This window comes from Cajanus cajan, chromosome 3 (genome assembly GCF_000230855.2).
Source record: "Cajanus cajan strain Asha chromosome 3, NIPB_CcT2T_4, whole genome shotgun sequence".
Lineage (NCBI taxonomy): Eukaryota > Viridiplantae > Streptophyta > Magnoliopsida > Fabales > Fabaceae > Cajanus > Cajanus cajan.
Window position 1 is genome coordinate 3,074,691 of NC_138519.1, and position 18,003 is coordinate 3,092,693.

General features: G+C 31.9%; 2 protein-coding genes across 3 annotated transcripts; both read right to left on the reverse strand.

Moving 5' to 3' along the window:
- Positions 1-4,941: 4,941 nt before the first annotated feature.
- On the reverse strand, positions 4,942-9,113 carry CRCK2 (calmodulin-binding receptor-like cytoplasmic kinase 2). Of its 2 annotated transcripts, XM_020357430.3 has the most exons (6): positions 8,728-9,108; positions 7,580-7,824; positions 6,967-7,135; positions 6,781-6,870; positions 6,175-6,476; positions 4,942-5,545 (listed from the first exon to the last, which is right to left on the reverse strand). In XM_020357430.3, exons 1-6 carry the CDS (start codon positions 8,972-8,974, stop codon positions 5,285-5,287), a joined length of 1,314 nt encoding a protein of 437 aa, XP_020213019.1. In that variant the 5' UTR covers positions 8,975-9,108; the 3' UTR covers positions 4,942-5,284. The 2 variants fall into 2 exon arrangements, with proteins under 2 accessions (XP_020213019.1, XP_082926318.1); XM_083070192.1 differs by having other exon boundaries at positions 6,781-7,135; positions 8,728-9,113.
- Positions 9,114-14,240: 5,127 nt separating this feature from the next.
- On the reverse strand, positions 14,241-16,703 carry LOC109802654 (Pentatricopeptide repeat (PPR-like) superfamily protein). The gene has a single exon (XM_083070193.1). It carries the CDS (start codon positions 16,701-16,703, stop codon positions 14,772-14,774), a length of 1,932 nt encoding a protein of 643 aa, XP_082926319.1. The 3' UTR covers positions 14,241-14,771.
- Between the last annotated feature and the right edge of the window lie 1,300 nt (positions 16,704-18,003).

Below are 18,003 nucleotides of genomic sequence, written 5' to 3' on the forward strand. Positions count from 1 at the left end.
TGCCTCCCAAGGTGAAAGGAATGGTCACTTAAGTGAAGGAAGTTTAGGAAAAGCTAGGTCACTAAATTAGGTCAAAATTTTGTAGTCTTAGTGTCCAAACTTTTCCTACTCTTTGTTGAGCAATGCCTGATCCTTGAGCAAGGATTTGAGGCCACTTCCAGCACAGGAAATTTAATGAAAGAAAACTAGACAAGCAATAAAAGCACAATTTGAAAAGCTTATACCAAAAGTAAAGAGTAATAGGTGTATATGACAAGACACAAAGAGGTTCAACAAGTAAAACTGAAAATTAAGACTCCAAATAAAGCTAGCACTCAGTTAGGAATGTTCCTAGATAGGTACTAGAGTAGATGAACAAAACAAAAAAAAATTGAAAGCAATTGGATAAGTATAGAAAAAGTAGTAGTCAAAACAATAACAAGGAATCAAGTAGATTTTTCAGCTTGTACACCTCTCAGCTTTTTCCTTTTAATTTGTATTATATAATTTTTTTTTATTCTTTCTTTTTCTAGATCCAAATTACGATTCCAGAGAAGGTAATTGCCTTTTGTTTCAAATTTTTCTATGATTCCAAGCTATAGAAACCGAGACTACAAGTTAGGTCAAAATTCAAGTGAAAACAAGGAAACTAGTGCACTAGTTTTAGGTTTTTGTATTGAATTCTTTTTGCACACTTTTCTTTTGAACTTTAGAACTTTTCTTTTGTTTTAGGCTCTGTTTTATCTCTGTTTTCAGCCTCTAATTTTTTTTTAAAAAATTGAATCCACAAAATTAGTGCACTAGAAGTAAGATTAAGCACTTCAGATTTTAGGTAACACAAATTTTCTTAAGAATTTTCAAAGGAAAGTGAATTGAAAACTTAAGTACACAATGGAAACCTAACTCTAAAGAAATTTGCTAGAACTAATAGCAAATTATGAACTCAATAAGGCAAAAGGAAAAGCACATATAGGTAGGCACAATAGAAAGCAAACCGAAAGCAACAATGATGAATAATGCACTCAAAACAAATTAGGTCAACATGCTATTCAAGGAATTCTTAAACACATAAGGACTAAACACAAACTCTAAGACAAAACATGGATTCAAAACCAAAATCTAATGCAATGCATGAAGTCCAATCATGGACACATACAAGAATGGAGAGACTCAAAGAGAAACAAAAATAAGCACAAGCTAATAGGTCCTAAACAAGTTGATTGTGGAAGAAATCAAGAACAATCAAACAATGGATCTATGGAAGAAATTTGATTCAAAACAATTAGATCCGAATAGAAACTCAAAGAAGACATACAAGAGTACACAAACAGCAAAACAATCGGACAAAACACAAGAGAACTTATCTCCAAGAAGACCTTGCTCTTGATACCAAAAATGATGGAGATGAGTAGAAGAAGTGAAACACAAACTCCTCCTAAGCTCCTCCTAGGCTCGGATCCTCTTCAATGGAGATGCAAACCGAATGGAATGGAGGCTTAAGTAGATGGAGATTTTCGGAATGGAAGGAGGTTAAGCTTAGAAGGAAGTATCCAAGCTCAAGCATTAATGGATTGTCCACTTCAAAGAGAAGGAGCAATGGTGAACTCCTAAAACTAGAGAGAAATTCTTGGTGACTTTGAGGGAGAAACTTGGCTCAATGGCTCTCAAATTTCTGAATATTCAAAGTGAATACAAAAATGTGAAGGGAGGACTTAAGTATGCACGGAAATGAAGCACATAGGCACCTAAACCAAAGCTACACAAATTGGCGCCTAAAGTTTGAATTCAAACTTTGGTGCACATGTGTAAGTCCGAAAATTTAGGTACCAAGGTGCATTTAGGTCTGATTTGAGAGTCATTTAGGGTTAATTTGAGTGTCACATGTTCAGCCACCAATGGTGCAAAACATGTGACTCAAATGTAACTTAAATGGCTTCCAAATTAAACCTAGTTTAACCTAATTAGCATACTTTAGTATTCCTTGTATTTTCCTATTCTAATGACCTAATTACATTGGTCAAACAATTACAATGGAAAGGAAAAATTACAAGAATGAAAATGAGCCCAATATTGGGTACCAAAAGCCCAAAGGCCCATGAAGCCCAAAACTAGGCCCAACAAGCCTAAAACCTAAAATGCTACTCTATGTGGTCCAAAATACAAGACCAAAATATATGATACCTATACTAACATGATGTATACAAAACATATGAAAATAGCTATAAAAAACTATGGCCCATGAAAAGTTCAACTTGGGCCTTCCCAGACCCATCAGGCCCATTGGGCCCTGACTGGCCCAAACCTTCATGTCTAGCCAACTCCTCTTGGATCTTTGAGTGTGTCACCTCTTGCATTCCCAAGTATGATTCCATCATTACTCCTTTTGACATTTATTATAAGACACTTATATTTAATTATATACATCAATATAAGTAATTATATTAATTAATTTTATTATATTTATAATATAAAATTATGATGTATAAATTTTATTTATCTTATTTATTATTAAATTTTTATGTGAAAGAGAAAGATAATACTCTTTTATCAAAACTTATGCATCTATACCAATAAAATTAATAAAAAATAATTAAAGTGTTTAAGACGAAAAAGAAACTACTCTTTTATTTTAAATTATCTTTTCATTATTTAATTACAAAAATATATATTATCACAATCACAATTTTTAATAGGGAAAAGATGAAAAATAAAATTAAAATTTTATAAAAAATTATAAAATATCTTATGAAAAAAATTATAATTTTTTTCTAAATTTTTTCTTATAATAAAAATAAAAAAAAGGTATTAATAATAATACATTTATCAGTTTCACAAATTAACTACGGGAGTAAATCTCAACCTTTTAATAACTTGCTAATCGATGGGTATTATGAAAGACAATGATGATTGTTGATTCCTTAATGCTTAACAAATAGTTTTTTATTTTAAATTTCATATATTAAATAATGTGTAAGTATAAGAAAAGTTAAGTCGGGTAAATAAACTACCTGTTCCTACCCCATTCTTATAAAAAAATCTCAAAAAAATAAAACAATGCATTTAGTGAATTTTTTACTGGAATAATATTTTTTTTTTTAAATTACAAGAATGATCACTGTGCAGGATTATTTACCAAGATAGAACCATTTACTGTTCAAGCTCAGAATTCGGTTCCCGGGGAACCGAATTCTGAGCATCAAAATGTAATTTTTTTTGTTTTTTCAACTCAGAATTTGGTTCCCGGGGAACCGAATTCTGAGTTGGTTTTAAATTTTTTTTTTTTTTTCGTGTATGGGGCAAATGTGGGCTGATCTGGGAAGCGGAACGGCCCGTTCCAAAAGCAGAACGGATCGTTCTGCTTAAAAAAACAGAGTGCAAATTCTGAATGTGAAACGGCCCGTTCCAAAAGCAGAACGGCTCGTTCTGCTTAAAGAATTTGCACTCTGTTTCTTTAAGCAGAACGGCCCGTTCTGCTTTTGGAACGGGCCGTTCCGCTTCCCAGATCAGCCCACATTTGCCCCATACACGAAAAAAAAAAAAAAATTAAAACCAACTCAGAATTCGGTTCCCTCAGAATTCGGTTCCCCGGGAACCGAATTCTGAGTTGAAAAAACAAAAAAAAATTACATTTTGATGCTCAGAATTCGGTTCCCGGGGAACCGAATTCTGAGCTTGAACAGTAAATGGTTCTATCTTGGTAAATAATCCTGCACAGTGATCATTCTTGTAATTTTTTTTAAAAAAAATATTATTTCAGAAAAAAATTCTGCATTTAGTATTCATGTTCATAAATTCCAACTTTATTATCCTGGATATCATCTTTTATGAAAAAATATTCGTAATCATTTATTAGACAATTTTTCTTCCTATTATGCATATATTTTTGTATGTATATATGAAGTCTGAATCTATTCATCTTCCCAATTAGTGATATAAAAATTAGTTCGAGCAAGTCTGATCGATGCTAAAACCAAAACGATTTTGCTTATCAGACCGATTACGTAGTTGAACCGGATCAAACTGAATGAAACTGGTCGGTTTTTTACAAAAAAATGTTGATGAACCGGTTTGATTTTCAATTTTGTTTTTCGCAGAAAAAAAAATCATTTTTTTTTCAAAATAATCTGAAAAGTAAATTTCCAAAAAATAAGTTAAAAAGTGTTTGGACTTTATAAAAGTTATATTTTGAAGCACTAATAACTTGGACATAAATTTAAATATTGATGCTATTTATATTTTAATTTTTAAACTTATTTATAAGTCATTGAATTTAAATTAATTTATTATTATGAATTTTAATTTAATTGTTATTTTAGATATCGAGTACTTTATAATGATAATAGTTTTAAATTTGAAGTATGAAATTACATTATTATGACTTTTGATATTAAATTTAAAGTTTGAACATATGATATTTATCATTTAATGTGTCAATAATTTTATTTTTAATGTATAAAATATTTTAAATTATGTTAATTATATATTTTTATTTTTAATATATATATACCGACTTAATTAATAATCTATCAGATTTAACTATTAAACTATCAAATCACTACATTAATCGATTCGATATTTATGGTATTTCCGATTATGGAATTCCACTAAAAGAAGGATCTTCGTAACTAGACCTAAAGGAATTAATAATTGAAAGTATTTATTAAAAATCATATTAAGTAATCATATATTTAAAATCACGATGAGAAGCATTAATAATTTTTTTAATAAAAATTTTCGGTTTTCATTTCTTAACTAGTGGTCTTCAAACCGTCACACTTGCAATTGCAGCGGTCCAAGCAACCACTTGCACTAAGCACGTGGGCCATTTTGCTTCCCACGAATATAAATAGGATTAAGATCAATTTATCACCAACTGACCCACCTTATTTATTACCAAACCACATGAAGCATGTATATTCAACCAAGTCCCAATAGGATCAACAAAAATAAGTGAAGCATATATTTAACCTCAAATGGAATATTATACCATAGAAATACCAATCAATCAAGTTTCCAATCAATATAATACAAGTTTTCCTATTTGTGTGTCCCAAGAAGAAAAAGAAATGCACATTAAGGAAAGCAGAGGGAAGTATGCTCCCCCATTCCTATACACAAGCCAAAACTCTCATGTACAATTTCCACAAATATGAATTTCTCCATGTCACTCACTACCACCCTAGTCCAACATCAACCACATTCCTAGGTGCCAAAGTTGCCTATCATTATATAGAATCGTTTTTTCTTTCCCTTGGCTATGCTTTGTTTCTTCTAACTTTCATTCTTTGATGCAACTTTAGCCTTCTCACTCTCTCACTGAGGTGCTCCTTTGGGAAGTAGTGGAAAATGAGCGAAGGTTTGAAGCTGCTAGCTCTCTGAAATCCTTGCGGATGGCCCAAAGGATCTCGGCACATCTCTTCATAGAAGGTCTGCTTTGTCTACGTGGAGCCAAACACTGTAAGGCTAGCTCAAGAATCTTTTGCAGTGCCAAAGAATTTGCAGCAGTTTGATCTAGTCTTGGGTCCAACACCGAGATAGCATCTCCATCAATGAACCTCTTCATAGCCTGCACTTGTAGCGAATATGTTACATTGAAGAATTTGGATGTGTCTGAGTTAAGAGTTCTATTTAAGCGCTTATTCAAATAGCTTATCACATTAGAGCGCCTATGAAACTTTCTGAAGTTAAAAAGAACTTATTTTCATAAGCAGAAAACTGTGAAACTTGGTATTAAAAGAATTAATAATACATGGCACTGATAATGGAAAGGTCTTTTATATTTTATTCAATCACAAATTATCAATATATGATAACTTTGTTGACTTTTATGATAATTATCTTAAAAGTTACACTAATGATGATTTCTGATTGATTTAGTGTGTAAAAACTTTTATATTAACAATACATGTTATTAAACTCTTACTAAATTAAGGTAAAAAGAGCTTATAGAAATGTCATCATTTTAGTGAGCTAGCATTATTACGCTCTTTCAAATGCCCCCTCCATCCTTCTTGCCAATTAAAGCTTTGAACAACAGGTATTGAGATTATGTAATTATGAAGAGGAGGTGCTTAACAACTGACTACTGAGCAAAAAGAGGTATCATAGAAGACATTGCTTTTCAAGAAATTATGGAAAACTACTAAATAGCAAACAAGAAGAATAAATTGAAGGCAAATAGTACACATTACACACCCATTTTGCTGTGATTCGCTCCTTGAGTTCAAATTTTGGTTCGATGGGGCGTCTACCTGTGACAAGTTCAACAAGCAAAACTCCAAATGAATACACGTCACTCTTTTCAGTTAGTTGATAAGTTTTCAGGTATTCAGGGTCCAAGTAACCAGCTGTTCCTTTGACTTGAGTGGAAACATGTGTCATGCCAGAGTCACTGTCAGGGGCTTGTCTAGCAAAACCAAAGTCTGCTACCTTAGCTCGAAGATGTTCGGTCAGAAGAATGTTTGAAGATTTTATGTCTCTATGAATGATAGGATGATCTACAAAGAAAATACAATATATACAGTAAATGTCAGATTCTTTTTCAGCCTTCTAACGAATAAACCATCAATTTTGTCCCAGAAGTATTACCCTCTCTCGTAAGTAGTCCCTAAACTAATAAAACTGTATAAGTAATCTCCTAAGTGTTGAAAATCTATTAGTTTAGGTACTAAATTGACATAATTTTATTAATGTTAAGGACCAATTTGGAGGGTTTTCTAATACTCGAAAGACGAAATTGATGGTTTACTACAAATATGCACTTTGCCGTGATTGAGTTGCTTGATGACCAGAGAGTTGCACCTATATACATATGAAGATAGGTGATAGCATGAGAAACATCAATTGCTATATCTAGACGAGAAGCAAGGTCCAGAACGGTTCCATGAATGCCTGTAATAATGATTTGATCAAAGCAGGCACAAAAAGACAATGTTGGAGGCAAGGGCAAATCACAAACACAATAGTTAAAAGGGTAGAGAAACTCACCATCCAAATGCTCTCTAAGGGTTCCATTTGGAACATACTCCACAACAACAATCCTTTCATCCCCTTGCTCCAAATAGCCAAAGAACTTGACCAAGTTCAAATGTTCCACCCGTGATAGTGTTTGGATCTCACTCTGGAACTCCACTCCCAAATGTTTCTCATACACACTCTACAAAGCATAAGGTAATAATCAACTTTGAACAATTAACTTTGTGCACGTTTGTTATCACTAACATTCTCATTGAATAAATAGTTGTTGTGGTCCCTGAAAGTAGTGGATGCTATTACATTAGCCCCTAAAACTAAAAATGTCAAATAAGTCCCTAGAATGTCAAATTAGTCCCAAAACTTCACTAATTATTGTTATTTTTTCTCTGAATATATATCAATATTATCATTTTAGGCACACATTTTTTTTTTAAATTTTGGATCAATTTGATTGTTAATTTACACTTCCAGGACTTATTTGACACTTTCCTACTTATAGAGACTAATATTAGATTGTTTTCCAAATTAAGGGGCCAAAATAATCATTTACTTCATTCTCATTCCATGTAAATGGTGACACAATTGAGCACACGATTAGGCTAGAAACAACTTAAAGTTAAACGACCTTCTTAGCACGCTTTACTGCAACAACAGTCCCATCGAGGAGTTTGGCCTTGTAGACAGCTCCAAAACCACCTTGGCCAATCTTGAAAGAAGGGGAGAAGTTTCTTGTGACTTGGAAGATTTCCTCCATGGTGAACTTCACAATGCCAGGCTCTTTCTCCGGGACTAAGTTGAGTGAACTGATGCTGGTACCTCGATTTGAGCCACGCCCTCTCTGACTACTAGTTCTTGAAGAATTCGATACAGCTAAGAACACAAACACAAAGCTCAATTTTAAATTCTAATTCATCCACTCCATTGATAAGCATGAACATAAATGTGCCTATATATAGCAGCACTTCAAGTTCAATAATGCTGAAAACCTAAAGAAAAACTATGCAAACTAGTGACCTGAATGCAATGCATTGATGAGGAGTTAAGTAACTTTAAATCAAACATTTAGCCGCAGAACTTCAAAATCGATAGTGTTTCTGTCCTGGTACATGTATAGATGTTAATTTTTTAATTTCGGTGACAACACGTGCTAAAATTTTGTAATTAAACCATTCAAATCATGACCTAAATGCAAATATGTATTACATTAATTAAAAACTAAGCTATTAGAGAATGTGCAATCTTAGTTCAAAAGTTAACCAGCTCACACAAACAAAAATGGAGATTTGCTGAATTATCCATACCCAAAACAGAAAGACATGATTTTGAGAACTGGGATTTGACCAAATTCTGGACCCATGATTAAAATTCAAAATCAAAAGCCCGATCAATATTTTAATGACGCAGACAAAAATCCCAAACTCCAATTCAAATTTTCGCGACAGTTCTACCCTTTTTCTCTGCAGCTTAAAAACAGAAACTTCTTCACACATGGGTTCAAACTCCGAGATCCAAAACAACATAGAATAGAAAATCCCCCACCACACACACACACGTCCACCAAAAGAATAACCATTTCTCACAAAGATACACTTTTTTTTTTTTTGTGGGTGTGTTTTTAGTACTATTATCTAATTAAAATTGAAGTCTTACCAGAACAATTGAAGCAATAAGGATTTGCATTAAAGTTTCACACAAATTACAAAATAAAACTTGGTGAAACTGTATCTAAGTTTTTTGGATAAAAAAAGATGGAGAGAAAAGTCAAAGTAGTACTGGATGAAGACTTGAACTCCTCGGAATCCCCGAGGGTCTTGGAGGTGTCGGTCTCCGGCGGGGCGAAGCAGGCGGAGAATATCCCGGCGAAGGACCTGGCGGCAGTAGTGACGGGGTTGCGGCGGGTCTCGGCGGAGGAGGTGCTGAACTCGGAGGAGGCGTAGCTGGGAGAGAGGGGTGGTCTGGTGGGCGTGGTCCGGTGGTGGGAGTCGGATCGGCGGCGGGGAGGATAGGGAGACGTCGTCATTTGTGCGTTTTAGAGAGAGAAATAGAAAATTGGCGCGTTGGTTGAAGAGAGAGTGAGTCAACCCAAGTGAAGTAGCAAGTGCAACGACTTTGCAAATTTGCTTGTAAAAGGGTGGGTGACGCTATTATGCGCGGACAAGTGGAAGCCAAGTTATGTTAAGGTTGGATGCCAATTTGCACATTGCTATGTCTTCGATTTTGTGTAACGAGTGGTTGTCGTTTCTATCGGTTTGACGTAGGAACCACCGATTCAAATTATAATTTATGTTCAATATACTTTTATTTATAAGTATTTGAAACTTTAATATTTAAATTAATATGTCAAAAATAATATAAATACAAATATTATTATATATTAGTAAGGTCAAAATATTTTGTGCCTCTATTAAAAATAAAATAAAAATAAAAATTAAATAATAAAAATATATTGATCTAATTGGTTTTATGATTAATTCATTAGTTTTAAGTTCTTAAATTTGATAAAAATAATATTTTTTTTATTTTTTAAAATAGAAGGATATAATAGTTAAAAAATGTGAAGACCAAGTTGGTTATTAAAAATGGTATTCCTTTTATATATTAGTATAGATTATTCTTCATTCCATAATGACTACAATTTTAGTATTCAAAAAATGTCTCGAGAAGATTTATGTTTTTATTTTTCAATGTAATGTTAATTAACCTTTTTCTAATTTATATTTTTCATAAATTATTTAATCACAACAATTGAAAGTAATATAATATTTATATAGTGAATTATTTTAATAAAATTATATATATAAAAAAAATTGATCTATTTTAATAATCTTCAATCTACATTTAAAAACTTAAAATTTTAATCATCAAAAAGTATAATATTGTACTATGTTAAATTAAATGATATATAATATAATTTAATATATATTATATATATAATTTTATACCAACTCTAGTCATATTCAATTATATACAAACATAGTCTACTACGATTAGTGTACTTGTCTAAGGACACACCAGTAATCTTTTCGTAATCTGAAGATCGAACGACAGTTCCGAACAAATATTCCGACAAGGAGGAGTTATCTACAAAAGGCACTCCGACGTTCAAGTGAGGACAAACGCGAATATCGATAATAATAAATGAACAATAACTTTACCTAAAGATGTGAACTATTTATATTGATATTAATGTGGTTGGATTGCATTTGACATCCTAGGTGGCCGAATTGCGTTCGAATCTCTTGGTGGCCGAAAACCGTCAAAATAAAGGACATTAGACCTTATGGTCTAATCTCTCGACACAAAACATATTTCGGCCACCTATGGTGCTAAGTATGTCTCGGTCCTTTATTTTGAAAATTTTCGACTATCGAGAGTATCGAACGCAATTTGGTCACCTAGGGTGACGAACGCAATCTAACCATTTACTTATTATTATCGATATTCGTGTTTATCCTGACTTGAGCGTTGGAATGTCTTTTGTAAGTATCTCTCTCCTGTCGAAATATTTGTTCGAAGTCCTCATTCGGTCTTTAGATTATTGAGTATTTAGATAGGTACAATTAATATATATAAATATAACTTTTTAAATAATAAATTCTTCACGAATCCTATGATTTTAGTATGGATTTTTGTATTATCATGAGCATGAATCTTACCAAAAATGTAGGCAATTCACTTATTTCGATCAGAAATGTACAATTACATTCCTCTTTGGAATACGAAGGGAAGGATAGTTAGTTGGGAAAGTGGAAGAAGGATTTTAAGTGTGTTGCAAGTTGCACTTGCACCCAGTGTTTAAAAAACCGGACCGAACCGGCCGGTCGGACCGGTTGGACCGGGAACCGGTGGTCCAGCCGGTCCGAACCTTAAGTTGGATCGGTTATGCAGTCGACCCGTTTCAAACCGGATTGAACCGGTCAATTTTCCGGTTCAACCGGTGAACCGGTGGGTCAAACCGGTTCAACCACTTTTTTTTTTTTTATAAATTTTTTTTAAGGGACCATAAACCACAAAAATAATAATGAAAATTAAATCTTTTAATGGAAGAACAAAGATTCTTATTAAATATAACAATGACTACTTGTTCTAATGTATTTGTTTATATAATATACAACTTAAATAACTTTTATAGTATATTATTAATTTTATTATATATTTAATAATATAATATATATGTAGATATTACATATATTATTTTCTGATATCAATTACAAACATATTATATATGTACATCTTATTTATATTTTTAATTTATATTAATATACAGTTTAACATGTAATTTTTTATATATTTTTTACAAAATAAAAATAAAAATAATTTTAAATAAGATAGAAAAATTGAAATTTAAAATACGATATGAATTTATTAAAATTTATAAGTATAAAATATATTTAATATGAATATTTTTTTAATAAAAATAAATAAAAACTGAGTCATGCGGTTCAACTAGTGACCCACCGGTTCAACCTTTGACCCACTGACCTAGTACCTTAACCGGTTCGATGACCGGTCCGGTTTTTAAAACTATGCTTGCACCTGTCACGCCGAATTTGGAGTTACATACCTTTATCAGATACAGCATAGATGCCCCTTGATTATTTATTACGAATTACGATCCACGGTACGTTACTGGTCAGTGGTACTATATATTGAAAAATGAAAAGTATAACCGTTGACTATCAACTTATTTCCTCACAATTGCTCAATAAAAGTCCACCATTAAAGCTTTACCTTCTATTAAAATTTACAAATATTTCTATATAGACTTAAAATATGTTTTCTTTAAATATTTTTATTTATAATTTTACTTACCATACTATTTATTTTTTATAACTTAAAATAAATATTTTAGTTTATATACTTATTTTTTTAATTATTTTAGTCTTTATAATCTAAAGATTATTTTAGTCTTTATATTTTTAATTTTTTAATATTGTCTCCTTTAATATTGACGTGACAGAATGTTAAATTTATTTTATTGATGTTACTTTAAATTAGAACTTTTTTACTCTCATAAAATTAATTATCTTTATCATGTTAACACAAAATATACAATATTATTAAAAAAAATAATAAAAAAATATAGAAATTAAAAATGATTAAAAAAGGTAAATATATAAATTAAAAATGTCTATTTTAATTATAACAACTAAAAGATAAAATAAGTGAAAGTATAGGGGAAAAAAAGTATTTTAACCATATGTTTTTAATTTGTAAATTGGACGAATTTTAATTCTATTCGTGTAATTTTTTTTCTTTTGTTTTTTATTCTTCTAAAATTTGTGAAAAATATTTTTTATTTTATAAAATATTTTTTATATTTGTAAAATGAGTAATTTTTATTTTAGTCTCTTTAAAAAATTTACTTTTTTCTCTAAAATTTAAAATAGTTATTTCTAGTTCATAATGATGATTTAAGATAAATAAATAATATTTATTTTGAGAGCATATAAAATAATTAGAGGTATCACACACTAGCATGATATTACTAACAGTTATGAATAATATATGATATTATCGGTTAACATTTTACTAAATAAATAAGTAGTTAAATGATTATATAATAACAATAACAACAATTGTAAAGTTTATAGGATGAAGAACAAAGAAATTTTTTTCACAAACATCAAAGCTAAAAATCTTTTAGAAGGATTAAAAACATATTTAAACCTAAAAAATTAATTATAAATTTTTTGGTTGTGATATATTATGTAAAAATTTCATACCAAAAAATTATTATTCATTTTTAATAAATATTAAGAAGTTTAAGATTATAATCGTCCTAAAAATTAAGATTTTATTATTTTTATAATTGATCGTACATATATTAATTATTATTGTAATTTCAATTAATAATTTTAAATTAGTAGTTATAGTTTCGTATTTTGTATTCAAAAGTGGACTTATGCTTTAGAAGAATAAAATTAAAAAAAAATATGAAGTTATGTAACAATGTATAAATATTTATAAAAAAAATACTTTTACATAATAAGTTAATATAAAAATTTAACATAAAAAAATCTATTATCATCATATAAATAATGTTTATAACCACAAGAAATAAATTATAGGAGAATTAGTTATTTAATGCTCATTTACGGAAAGGAAAATGTTTCTTCCTTTCACTCAAGTGCCTTGAGTACCATCTAAACGATAAACATACATAGGATTACTAATTAATTTCGTAGACCAAATTCCTTCCTCATTGTGAATCGATTGAAGCTGTGTTCAATTTGGAGGTGGTTAAGGTTTAATTTTCTAGGTTGTTGGTTGACAATTAAGACATATTCCAAGTTCAATCTTGTTGAACAATTTCAAATTAGGCTTTGTTAATTGCCTTGAAAAGTAAAAACGACTACTAGTCTACTACTACCATTTTTTTCCTTTCCGTGTGCCAATCTACGTTTTTCAATATCAAGTCTTGTAATTTCAGACAGGCATAATCTTCTTCTATGTGCTAATTCACATTACAAGAAGATGGGTTTGGATCATTTCTCACCCGATTTTTGCATAATTATAAACTTAAAATAAGCTTTATACAACAATCTTAAGATAAGATCGTTTATGATGACTTTCTTGTTTAACTGTGGGCTTTATTATATACGATGGTTATTTATTTCAAAGTTCTAGGTTTTGAATTCTCTATGTCTCTATAAGATGTTACTTAAGAATTTTGAAAATGCATGCGGGGCTTGCAACACATTTTGTTACTAACTGAAAAGCACGAATCACTATATAATGTGTATATACTTTTGCAATATAAACAACAAAAGATGTTGCAGCATATAAATGTTTGGGGATTGCTCCGGTACCCTCTTATTTGAAGGGGTTTTGGTGCCCCTCAGTACAAAAGTTGGGTTTTTAGGGGCAATAAGGTAAATTGATAGCCTTCGGTCAATTTATCAATTTACCTTATTGCCCCTAAAAACCCAACTTTTGTACTGAGGGGCACCAAAACCCCTTCAAATAAGAGGGCACCGGAGCAATAGCCTAAATGTTTTCATGCAATCTCAGGAGTCAGGACCCGCATTGTAGATCTGCAAGATATATGGCAGTGGAATGAATGGCTAAATCACGGAAATTCAGTTTGTGAGGTCATCACCAAATTAAATGCACATACAATCTATCTGATAACACAATTAAATTAATCACACGCTTGGTTTTTAATGGGACCAATTTGACCAGCCAAGTTGGTCGGATATCATCAATCGAATTTCAAATGGTTCACATTAGTTTCTTTACCTTTGATTAAAAGTTAATTAACTGTTTCCTGCAGGTAAAAAGTTTGATTGTCATATATCTAACAGATAACTAACACTAACACTTCTGCAAGGCACAATGATGTAGATTATCATGGCTTTAATTGTAGCTTAAAAACAACACCCGCGGTTCAAATTTGACACAGCCCTTTCACTAGATGCGAAAAACTTTGGATATTGACATATTGTTTTACTCACAACAACAAATATCTATGGGTGGAACGTTTGTTTAGCATGTTAGTTCAAACACAACCACTGATATTCAAACCACCACTTTAGGGCGCTCATCTTCGAAGGAAAGCATTGAATAAGAAGAAAAAAAAATAGATATTGATCTTTATCTACTTTTAATTGTTATTTTACTAATCAAAATTAAAGTATTTTTTTGTTCATTGGAATTGAACTTGGTACTAAAGGGTTATAACAATTTATACACTCGTCTCAGAAAGACTCTCTTGATAATTACTTACTGTATAACTTGAGTAACTTATGCTAACATTTAAATTTTGTCGTATTGGATAATCCATGCAAGTACAAATTATGTAGATCATACATCCTTTATAAATTCATACCATATTTTTCCTTCATTGGCCAAAGCAGCATTTTCAGCGTAGCATACATTTCTACAGCATTAGGGTGAGTCTTATCATTGGATACAAACAAATGAACTTGATTACCAATCTCTATCCAGCTGCAACCAGGGACTCTCGCATCACACTTGTTCCCCATCAATCTTCGAACTATTTCCACATCATACCAATGTCTATGAGAAGCATAAATGTTAGACATGACTGCATAGTTAACATTCTTCTCTGGCTCTATGATGAAGAGCTTCTCTGCAGCCCATTTAGCCAGTCCAATATTTGCATGCAGATTGCAAGATCCAATAAATGCTCCCAACACATTTGATTCAGCTTCCATTGGCATTGACCTCAACAATTCAAAAGCCTCATTTACAAGACCATATCGTCCAAGAAGGTCAACAAGGCAAGTATAGTGACCTGAATCAGGAACAATCTGATACACACTGATCATCAGGTTAAAGTAGTGAAGTCCCTTAGCCACAAGGCCACAATGAGAACAAGCAGAGAGAACACCAAGAAAAGAAATTGGATCCGGTGTTACTCCACAAGATAGCATCTTCTCAAACATTTCAATTGCTTCTTTGGCAAGACCATGGAATGCATATGCGTTTATCAATGAAGTCCATGTAACAAGATCGGGTTCTGCAGTTAATCTAAAGCATTTACATGCACTAGCAATACTACCACACTTGGAGTACGCACTTATCAGAGAATTGGCAACGGATAAAAATTCTTGAAATGATGATTTAACAGCAAAAGCATGAACTTGCATTGTTTCGGTGAAGGCAGATGCATAGCCACATGAACTTAAAGTGCTGGAAATAGTCAGTTCATCAGGGGAAAACCCTTCGCGAAGCATCTCTATGAAAAGCTTCATAACATCATTCCCTTCACAATTTCCACACCCAACAATAATTGTGTTCCATGTCACAACATTTCGAATCACCATCCTATCAAATAGTTTGCGCGCGTCAATTATATTTTCATTTTTCGCATACATGTTGATCAATGCACTAGCTACTAACACATCTGAATCAAATGACTGTTTTAGAATATGACTGTGAACCTGCTTTCCAATATCATAATATTCCAAAGTATCACATATACTTAGCAGGCTGCTAAAAGTGAACTCATCCCCATTTGCACCATCCGATCTCATCAAGTTGAACATGCCAACAGCCTCTTCTGGTAAACAATTCAAGGCATAACAAGAAATCATCACATTCCACATAACCAAATCTCTTTGCACAACAACATGAAAAACCCTCCTTGCTTTCTCAACTAAACCACATTTTGCATACAAATCAACAAGAACACTTCCCACAAAACAATCTAAATCAAGTCCTAGTTTCACTACAAAACAATGCAGCTGGTAACCCACGTCAATATCATGAAACTTAACGCAAACACCAATGAGACCATTAAAAGTTGTACCATCCGGAACCACCATTTCCAACAGCATCCTTTTAAAATAAGAAAAACAAAGCTGTGGATTCGAGTCATTTTCATATGCATTGCCACATCCAACAATACCGCGAATCAAAATGTTCCACGACACCACATTTCTCACAGGCAATCCCTCGAACAGCTTCTCTGCATCTTCAGTTTCCTTACATTTAAGATAAAAGGTCAAAATCTGATTTTGTAGGGACAGAATGTGGGAAAATCCAAACTTTATCAAATGGGCATGTAGCTGTTTCCCTTCAGGGAGAAGGGCCCTTTTGGCAGAGACTTTGAGAGCATTGGCACAAAACAAATGAATAGTGTAAGGGTCCCTGAAATGGGTTTCATGAGGGACTGGCACAGAAGCTCTGAGGGTGCTCCATGAGTGGGAGCATCGACTGAAAAATGAGTAAGGGGTTGGAGGGAAAAGGAGCTGCCTCTTGAAATTAAATTTGCACAACATAAGATGAATTGGAACATGTGAAATTTATATATATATATATATATATATATATATATATATATATATATATATATATTCTGAAAAAATTAACACATCGTCTATATAGACTAATGCAAATTTTGAATAAGGATTTATGATAGTATTCATTATATTTTGGAATTCTGATGGAGCATTTTTAAGTCCCATAGGCATTACATTCCACTCGTATTGACCAAAAGGAACTACAATTGGCTCAAACAAAAATAAGATTTTTGGGTCATGATATATATCAAGGAACAATAACTCCTATTAAAAGAAGTATTGAATTTTCTGAAAAATTTCCCAATGAAATAAAAGATAAGACTCAATTACAAAGATTTTTGGGATGTGTAAATTATGTAGCAGATTTTATCCCTAATATAAGAATTCTTTGTAAACCCCTTTATAATAGGTTAAGAAAAAATCCAAAACCTTGGACCCCCGAATTAACAAGAATAGTTCAAGAAGTAAAAGCCCAAGTGAAAACCTTACCTTGTCTAGGAATACCACACCCTGAAGCTCAACTAATAGTAGAAACAGATGCTTCGGACCAAGGGTATGGAGGAATATTAAAACAAAAAATAGATAACCACCCTGAACAAATAATAAAATATCATTCGGGTATATGGAACCCAGCCCAATCCAAATATAGTACAATTAAAAAAGAAATTTTGAGCATTGTTTTATGCATGAATAAATTTCAGCATGATTTAATAAATAAAAAATTTCTTTTACGAATAGATTGTAAATCTGCAAAAGAAGTTTTAGAAAAAGATGTTAAAAACCTGGTTTCTAAACAAATTTTTGCCAGATGGCAAAGTTTAATATCTTGTTTTGATTTTGAAATTGAATTTATAAAAGGAAAGAATAATTCTATACCAGACTTTTTAACAAGAGAATTTTTGCAGGGCTCCGTTTATGTCGAACCCCATAAAGAAAATGGGCTCTCAGCCCAATCCTCCTGAAAAATTTGGGCCATCTAGCCTTTCGCTAGATGACTTCTCCCCCTCATATTTAAACCAGACTAGAAAACTCCCAAATACTCTGAAGACCCCTCTTGAAAACAAATTTACTGTATTAGCCCATACACCAAAAACCCCTGAAAAGGCCACTTCCTCTACCACCAAAAATATCCCTAAAGAATTTCATATTTTAGAAAATTGTGAACATGTGGTTACTCTTGAAGATCACTGGACTGAAGAAGATCCATGGAAGATTATGCAAAGTCTAGCTCCTCCTAAATGGAGTTGGATCCCAAAAAATGAAAATTTAAAGAAAAATA

Coding starts and splice junctions, on each gene's coding strand:
- CRCK2 (XM_083070192.1), bottom strand. CDS start 8,974: ATGACGACGTCTCCCTATCCTCCCCGCCGCCGATCCGACTCCCACCAC. Junction 6,477..6,780: donor CTATCTTCATATGTATATAG/GTGCAACTCTCT, acceptor TTTTCTTTGTAG/ATCATCCTATCATTCATAGA. Junction 5,546..6,174: donor AGCGAATCACAGCAAAATGG/GTGTGTAATGTG, acceptor CTACAAGTGCAG/GCTATGAAGAGGTTCATTGA.
- LOC109802654 (XM_083070193.1), bottom strand. CDS start 16,703: ATGTTGTGCAAATTTAATTTCAAGAGGCAGCTCCTTTTCCCTCCAACC.